The sequence below is a fragment of the Sminthopsis crassicaudata genome, chromosome 1 (genome assembly GCF_048593235.1).
Source record: "Sminthopsis crassicaudata isolate SCR6 chromosome 1, ASM4859323v1, whole genome shotgun sequence".
Lineage (NCBI taxonomy): Eukaryota > Metazoa > Chordata > Mammalia > Dasyuromorphia > Dasyuridae > Sminthopsis > Sminthopsis crassicaudata.
The window spans coordinates 329,460,615-329,469,758 of NC_133617.1; the positions used below are offsets into that span (position 1 = coordinate 329,460,615).

General features: G+C 34.0%; 1 protein-coding gene across 1 annotated transcript in view; it reads left to right on the top strand.

Annotated features, from left to right (window-relative positions):
* The first annotated feature begins 2,982 nt into the window (after window positions 1-2,982).
* DNAH5 (dynein axonemal heavy chain 5) overlaps window positions 2,983-9,144 on the top strand; it is a 392,301-nt gene continuing 386,139 nt past the window's right edge. Inside the window, exon 1 of the mRNA XM_074279122.1 lies at window positions 2,983-3,177. Coding sequence (XP_074135223.1) covers window positions 3,160-3,177 — 18 coding nt within the window. The 5' untranslated portion in view covers window positions 2,983-3,159. The remainder of the gene's footprint in view (window positions 3,178-9,144) is intronic.

Here is a 9,144-nt window from a genome sequence, read left to right on the forward strand (position 1 = left end):
CCCCCCCCCATAGCTCCGGAGGAGAGAGTGAGGCTGGTGACTTTGTATATACTACCCTTCATTTTAATACAATTCATTTGCAAATCATGACATCTTTTTCCTGATGTCATGTTCCTCTTTGAGAATGGAGGACAAACAACAGTGGTCAATGGATGAAAATTTTCTACTGTGGAAGCACTTATTCTTAATTTAAAAAAAATCATAGAATACCACATATAGAGAATTATCTTGTAAACAGAGAGGCTTTTGTCCTCTACCATGTACAAAAAAATGTGTAGCTTTGCTCAGTATTATTATTTCCAGAGCTGGTTTAAGGAAAATTTGTGAAATTTTGTGAAATTTGTGGTCTGTTTTGTGAAATCTTTCACCTTGTGAAATAGGTGGTCTGTCTTTCCTTTGCTCTTCCTTCTTTGTGATGTCCCTTATTCTTTCTTTAATGTATTTAATTCCCTGGCTTCTGAGGTATCTTAATCACCTCCTCAAGTCATCCTGTCAATACCTTCTAAAGGTAATTAGCTAAAATGATAAAAAATCTCTTAGTGGACTAATTAAAAAAAACCTCAAAGAGAGACTTCAACTCTATAGCAATCATATTTTTACACAGAAACATAGATTTTAGAATTGGAAAGTACATTAAGAGGTAATTTAGTTGCAAAGTGCTAATTTTATAGGGAAAGAAAATGAGGTCCAAAGAAAGTTAAAAAAAAAATTAACCAAATTTACATAGTATGTGGTCAAGTGAGTTTAAGTAAAGGATTTCTCCTTCCAAATCCAGTAAGAACTATTTCCTCTGTAACATGCTATACTCTTAATGTATTCTGGAGAAAATAAGCTCCTTCTTTTTATCAACCCAAATTCTATTGATTGGAGGATTTCAGATTAGAAAGAAAGAAAAAATGATGCCTTGGAAAGCCAAGGAGGGGAGTAGGGGACATTTGTGTGGAGGTGAGATTTTTGCACTGACCTGTCAAATAGAAGAAGTGATCTACAAAGTCTACTAAACTAATGGCCAGTCCTGGTTTCTTCTTGAGTACACTATTACAGAACAAATTTACTGAATTCTAAGGTTCAGCATATTTTGGTGATGATTCAGTGATTAGGGAAATGCTAATAATAGTACAAGACATGATGCAGATTCTTTTCAGTTAGGCAGTGATTAAAATTATTTCTAATTTTATTGGAGAATTCTGAAAGTTATCTAAATACATTGGTTTTTAAACAGTTATTTTTCTAGTGAGAGACATTGTGATATAGTGTAGTGGTGTCAAACATAAATATAAATGGAGTCATTAAATCACATAAAGATTCCTGAAGACTGCACTTGACTTAGAAAATTATTTTATTGAATTTTTCTTTATTTTGTTAATATTTTATAATTACATTTTAATATATATATATACATATATATTTAACATAAGAAATTTTTCTTTTGCATAAAATAACCCTATACCCCTTTAGAAGATATGGTTCTGGAGGATGATGTATTTGACACCTCTGTGTAATGGATGATGGAATGGCATTGGAGTCAGGATAAGCAAAGGAGGTTCAGTTCTGTTTTTGGCACCTACTATCATTCTGACCATGGAAAAATCTTAGCTTCTTTTTGACCTAGACAATTCTCTAAAACACTCGCTGATAATGAGATCCAATGATCATAGATCTAAAGCTGGAATAGATTTCAGAGACCATTTAATTCAACTCTTTCATTTTTCCAGGTCAGGAAACTGAAGGTGGGTAAGTGACTTGATCGTAGTTATACAGAAAATAAATAACAGAGGCTAAAGTTAAAACTACATCCACTTATTATAGAAAACAAAATTCTGGACCAAAAATATTCCTTATAAGAGTATACTTTTGGGTATCATTTTAATATCCAGTTAGCACTCATTAATTAGAACCGTGTATATGTGCATTATGAGAGAATATAAAAAATTAGTATTCTTGCCTTTACATAGTTTATAATCCATATAAGAAGGTTCTTTGATACTATCAGAGTTTTTGGTTTTAATTGGTATGGCTGCCTGGCCCTTTGAAGGTCAGAGACCTTCTCAGCATGGAGGCAGAGGGGAAAAACAGAGAGAAACAGCTTGATGAAAGGATGGTGAAACAACTTAAATATGGAGAGACATGAGAAGACTAAAATTACTTTCTTCTTTGAATGTTGTAAAGAACAATCTTCTGCTATGGGTGAGGCTAACCTTGAGTTGTACTAAATAAAATCCACTTTACTTGGAAAAATTACCTTTAGTTCTCAAGTTTATTCTTTAATGAACAAGACTAAAAATGGGAACTTTGGCTTCACAGGTTTTGGATTGTAACATGGACAATTGCCTTGTACTGATAAATTTTTATTATCCACTAATAAATCTTTATTATTGCCAGGAGATTGAGTTTTTTCCAATGAGGGAAAGGGCTAAAGGAGATTAAGTTCAAAGTCAGTGTTACTGCTGATATTCCATTGAATTCTAATCAGTAATAAATTGCTGATAACTGAAATGGAAAGGGAACTAAATATATTTGAAAGCACCAAAACTCTAAGAAGAGATGTTAAGTTAAATCTATAATATTTTAAATAGCCCTTTGCAACTATTTTCTTTTAAAACACATTGGGATTTAATAATTTACTTAAACAATAGTACAAATGAGTGGGTTATCTGTATATAGCTTGCAATGACAATTAGTATGGGCAGGTTGCAAACCATTACCAATTTAACCTAAACACAATGCTTACAAAGATCGCAATGAATGAAACCTGATTAAAACAAAAAAAGATAGTACTTAATCTTTGTCCTTTGCATACGGTCTGATTGCTGGTGGGCTGCAGAGCAAGTTGATACAAGTTGCTAAAGCACCAAGGAGAGGAAAGCACGAAACAAGGCAAGAATGTGAAAGGGAGGAGGAAGGAGGGCGATTGTGATGTGGAGTTCAGAGTATCCGAGTATTCTTGATCACCATGGCAACAGTGTTAGCAGCAAACAGCTCAGTACGTAGTAAGAGGTGGCTTGACTAGTCTGGGTGGACCGGACCAAGAGAGACTACAGCGGCAGCATCTGTAGCAGCGGGAGCACCTGGGACAGGTAGAACTCTAAGAAAGAGTGAGGAGAAGCTCGCGGAGTGCACCCGACGGAGAAAACAGATCTCTGAAAGGCGGCAGGAGCCATGGAGAAGGACCAGCTGGTACGGTGCAAATGCCTTTTACTTAAGACCCAGATTGGCTCGCTCTTTGGAGCATGCTCAGTTGGAGAATTAGAAACCCAAAACAATTTCCTCTATTCGTTTTTTTTTTTTTTTTTTTTTAATAGTGGGAGCACTGGTGAGGGGGACTGCTTCCTGCTTAGAGGTGAACTTTACCACAGAGATTTTGGTCACAAAAACAGTGTTTACTGTGTATTGCCTTGACTGGGCTTAGGTGAAAATAGCTACATCCACCTTCTTAAGTCAAATTGGATACTGAAGGTAGAGGCAAATCTTACTCTAAGTATTTGCCAAACTCAACATTCACCCCACCCGACATAACTTTGGGATATGCCCTGCTGTCTCAACAAGTTCAGATTCAAACTGACCTTTGTCAGTGGCAAATATGAAAACAACCCAGATTACTTCCTAGATTACCTCCCTTTGTGCTGGTTTTGAGGCTTGTAATTATAAGAGAAATCAATAAATCAATAAATAAGAGAAATAATAAATATTGAAAGAAATCTTTTAATAGACCTTTACCTGTAACGGGGATATTACTCTATATGCTTTCCTGTTTCTTAACCCACTTTTGAGAGGTACAGCATTGCCTAGTGTGCAGTAACAGAGACTCAATTAGGAAGATTCTTTCTAAGTTCAAGTTACACTTATTTTCCTAGGTTCAAGTTCCACTTATTGCCTTTTTGACCCTCTTGAAGACTATATATTCAGAGCAGGAAACAGTCTACATTGGTAGAAGTTTCCTCATTGGGAGTTCTCTATATCAATTGAAATCAGAGATTCCATTTCCATTCTCCCCATTCCACCCACTAAACATACAATGTCATACTCATGATTTCATTAATAATAGAAGTTGATGTGCATTCTTCTCCAATTCACTGAAGAAAAGTATTTTGAAGATGTATTTAAATTCACCCTATTGCTTGGATCCCCCTTTATTTCATTAGCTTTACTGGATGGACAACAGTGAATATTTTGTTCTCTGTGGAAAAACTTTGGTGCTGGGGAAAGAAAATGGTTTGGAGAGGTTCATGCAGAAGTGATCCAATAATATTCCCTCATTTCTCCATTGATACCTACCTTTGTATAAGGGAAAAGTAATTGTTACATAGTTAGGAAATCTATTTTTATATTCAAATAAGAATTTCTTGTCTTTTATCATGGTACACTTATGAATAATGTGAAAGAAAAAATCATTCATCCTCTGTATAAGATAAGGCTATAGCCCTTTAGTAAAAATAGGGCATGAATTCAATTTTAAACTATGTATGAGATTAAGAAAAGATATTCCTAGTTATTGCTAAACCTGGACAAAAGATAAAATTCTCCACAGTGAATTTTTTTGTGTGTATGTAGGAAAAATATATAACATTTCTTTAGTTCATAACTATACTAATTTTGGAAGATAGATGTGATTTTATATAATTCATTTCTAAATTTGAAATTTCAATTTATAATTATTGATCATTATCAGAAAGATATATAATTGATAGTTACATAAAAACATCATCAATTTTATATTTAGCTATACATAGACAAAATGATATAGTGGACAGAGAGCCAGTTTTGTAATCTGAAATTCTGGATTAAGCCTTCATTCTTGACACTACTGGCTGTGTGACTCTGGGTAAGTCTCTTTACTACTTTATTTCCCAGGCAACTCTAAATTGGAGAGAAGATGTCAATCTGCTTTGGCAGAGTAAGGGCTTCATTGAGAGTTCCTTATTCTTATGAAATTTCTGACCTGATCCAAAAACTACAAATTAGCAACCACAAAAAATGCAGTGGATATCTGTATTAAATACACAATAGTTTAATAAAACAAAATATTAATAATTACATATTAGTGCACTGTTAAAAATATATTGGTAGATTAATTTTGTGCAAGTGAAGATTCAGATTTTTCTTTCTTGTTGACATGCTTAGCTTTATTCAGAATTTACTATTATCATTATCATTAATATCAGCCTTCCTGATAACTTCTTATTTCAAAAGAATATTCTAATATTTGTGATGTTTTATATATAAAATACAACTTATAGGCCTCTTTATAGACTATGGCATTTCATTGATGAAAGATGCTTTCTCCTCCTAAATCTTTATGGGGAACTTTTTTTTTCCAGCTTTTGACTTCATAAAAAAAAAACCCCACAAACTTTAACCCTGAAATGACATTACTGTTGTTAATTTATAAAAACTTTACTTTATTTGTAAAGTCTGCATTCAATAGAGTTCCTTTCTTTCTATAAAATTCACACCTCCACTCAGATGAACAAATTGAGGTGGCTTTAAAAATTCTCTTTTGTTATAATATTTTACTAGTTACTTTTGCTCTTAGAGTTTAAGCGAATAAATTGACTTACTGAATTTTTAATCCAAAACTGTTTTAATTGAAGGCAAAATAATCTAAAAGGAAAGAAATGTTTATACCATTTTGTTCTAAGGAAATGTACCATGACATGAGAAATATGTTCTTTTACTTTATCTTTTACTTTGTGTGAATCTTTATGCAATTCACACACTCTTGTAGCTAAGGAAACAACACAGACATTTGAAAGTGAAAAGTGCTGAACCGGCAGTGTAGGCTAATTGAGAAGTGCAACAGGAAAGAAGGGAAGGAAAGCCAGAACTCATTCTTTCAGTCCATTCCCTAGGCAAATCATTGGCCTAAAGCTCATGTTGATTTTTCTAAGAGATTTCGGAAGCCCTTGTCTTATATTCTGCATAGAAACATTTTTATGATTAAATGTTTTGGATAAAATTATGAGGCAAATGTGTACTGAAGCAAAATCAAAGCACAGAATCTGAAATGAACTTATTCCCAATTTAAAAGTATGACCTCATACTAGACTTTTCTTTAGGCCAATTTATCATCCAGAAAAAGAATATCTGCTTCCCTTCTAAATTTGATCTGACTGCACCTTGAAGTCCAATCTTAGCATCCAAAATGAGATGATTTACATGCATATATTTCTAGGAATTGGTCTCCCACTAACTTAGAAATCCTAGCAGGAAGTTTACAGATGAAATTTCATTCTTATAGTATGCTAAAGTTGTTTCTTGGTGTAAGGTGTAATGTAGTAAATGATCCATTCTTTGTTTTTCCTCTACAGTGTTTGCACTTGGTTTTAGATTTTATATGCTTTCCATTTGTCAGGCAAGCAAATGAGTTGAACGGTTGTTCTCTTACTTTATTTTTCTGCTCAACAAAAATCAATTGCTTCAAGTTAAGCTATGCCCTGTGCTACACAAGAATGCTTGAATTTTTTAGGATTGTTGATGTCACACTATTTCAGTGAATACTCTAACCAGGGACTACTCAGATTAATTTGCTACAACCTTAAAAAGAAAAATAGATATAGTGACATGTTCATCTCATGTTAGAACAGGCACAGAGTAGCTTGAGTGGTTTTATTATTTGCTTTGTGTTTATATGTGTGGGCTGCAGGAGCGTGTGTGTGTGTGTGTGTGTGTGTGTGTGTGTGTGTGTGAGAGAGAGAGAGAGAGAGAGACAGAGAGAGAGATAGAGAAAGAGAGACAGACAGACAGAGACAGAGAAACAGAGACAGAGACAGAGAGACAAAGAGAGACAGAGACAGAGAGAGAAAGAGAGACAGAGAGAGACACAGAGAGAAACAGAAAGACAGAGAGACAGAGAGAAACAGAAAGACAGAGAGACAGAGAGAGAGAAACAGAAAGACAGAGACAGAGAGAGACAGACAGAAAAAAGAAGAAGAAGAAGAAGAAGAAGAAGAAGAAGAAGAAGAAGAAGAAGAAGAAGAAGAAGAAGAAGAAGAAGAAGAAGAAGAAGAAGAAGAAGAAGAAGAAGAAGAAGAAGAAGAAGAAGAAGAAGAAGAAGAAGAAGAAGAAGAAGAAGAAGAGGAAGAAGAAGAAGAAGAAGGAGGGAGAAGGGAGGGCGGCAGAGAAGGAAAAAGGAGAAAGAGGAGGAAAGAAAGAGGAGGAAAGAGAGGGAAGCGAGAGGAAAGAGAGTGGTGGAACAAGAGAAAGGGAGGGAGGGAGGAAGAGAGTCACTCTCTCAGTACTTCTAGATTGTTCAATCCAAGACTAAGTGGCAAAGGTTCTGATTTGTACTAATCCCAAATATATACATATACATATATATGTATACACACACTTACCTGCATAAAAATGCATATTTGCTCATATATATAAATATATGTGTGTGTAGGTGTATATTCTAATATAATCTTTGGAGTGAAGTAGAGAATTTGACAAGCATTTATTAAGCACTACCTATGTGACATGTGTGTCAGACACTGTTAGGTGCTGAAAATACAAACAAAAATGAAGCAGTTCTCTCAAGGAATTTAAATTCTGCTGACTTGGAGAGAAAGAGATAGAATTTCATATATGGGGAATAGTAAATAGGTCTACTTTTCTAAACCATAGAGCAAGATTTGGGGACTAATGTGTAATCTGTCTGCGAAAAGGCTGGAACGAGGTTATGAAGGCTTTTAAATGCTGGAGTTTGTATTTTATCCTAGAAGAATGTTGTGAAATTCTTGACAGAGAGGATTTTCTTCACTTTTTAAAGCTTACAAACCATGCAAATTTACAAATATACAAACCCTGGATGGAAATTTAAAACTCAAACTCAAACACATGCCATAAGCTTTACAGGTGTTTTAATGTGAAGCCTAAAAACATGAAGATAACTATTATGTGGTAGCAATACAACAGGAGTGGAAACAGTCACATTTTGAATTCTTTTTTTTTTAATCACTTTGAGTTTTAATTGTATTCCAAGCCTGCTAAGCCTGAAAAAAATTAGCTGTAGTATGGTTTCAGGACCAGAGGTACAAATTGACTTAATTAAGGGATCTTCAAAATTCTGGTGACTTTATATGGTTCTTAATTCATTCATGAAAAATTATGTAATATTGTTCATTTTATTCTCTGGCCTTTTTCTTTTCAACAAAATCTCATTCTTTCCCTTTCTGAACCTGGTAGGGTTCTAACAATAAAAACAATCACACTGTAGTTGGAGATCCTTTATTAATGATAAGGATCTCTCCATTTTTACTGGAACAATTTGGTTTACAAAAGCATATAAAACTAAATAAAAGAGAGCTAACCAATCACCAGATTTCCATGCTTGAGACCTGAAGATATTTTCTCATTAGTCTGTATCTATTTTGCTGTGGGCCCATTTGTAAGGTGTTTTTCATATCTTATTTTTGTTAATATCAATATTTCATAGATACTGCACTTGTGATTGCTTTTTCTTCATGTCTTTCTAGAGACATTGTAGAAAGTCTTTTTGAGTCACATAAAACTCTTGTTTTAAATATGTTTTTCTGGTTACTATAAGAAATGATTTTCAGATATCTTTGAGCTATTATATATTATATATATGTATAATTAGGTATTTCATTTTTGTGTTTCTATAGAAATTAATGCTCCAATTCAATTTAACCTATCAGTTTTACATTTCCCTAACAGATAAATGCTAGGTACTAAGAATTTAATTTTAAAAATGATCGAGCCCTAACCCCCAAGGAAGAGTAGTGGCAAGATAATAGCTGTAATTCTCCATGGCAGAAGTGCAAATACGATAAGTATTAAGAGGATTTGTTGTTGCTGTTCAGTTGTGTACTACTCTTCATGACCCCAATACAGGTTTTCTTGGCAAAGATACTGAAGTGGTTTCTGATGTGGTTTGAGGACCAACATGATGTAGGGATGTAGATGCCAGGTGATGGCAAGCACCAAAAGTTGGAGTTCAGTCATGTGAAGAATTCAATGGCCATTCTCTTTGGCAAAAGATAGATTTATTTAGGGAAGAGGTTATAGACAAAATGAAGGATTACAATAAATATGAGGATTGGTAAATATGGAAATGGATTGAGAGAGCATAGAAAGGGTTTTTTTTTTTTTTTTCCTTTTTTTTTTCTGAAAGAGACATATTATCCTGAAAGAGTTAGTTAG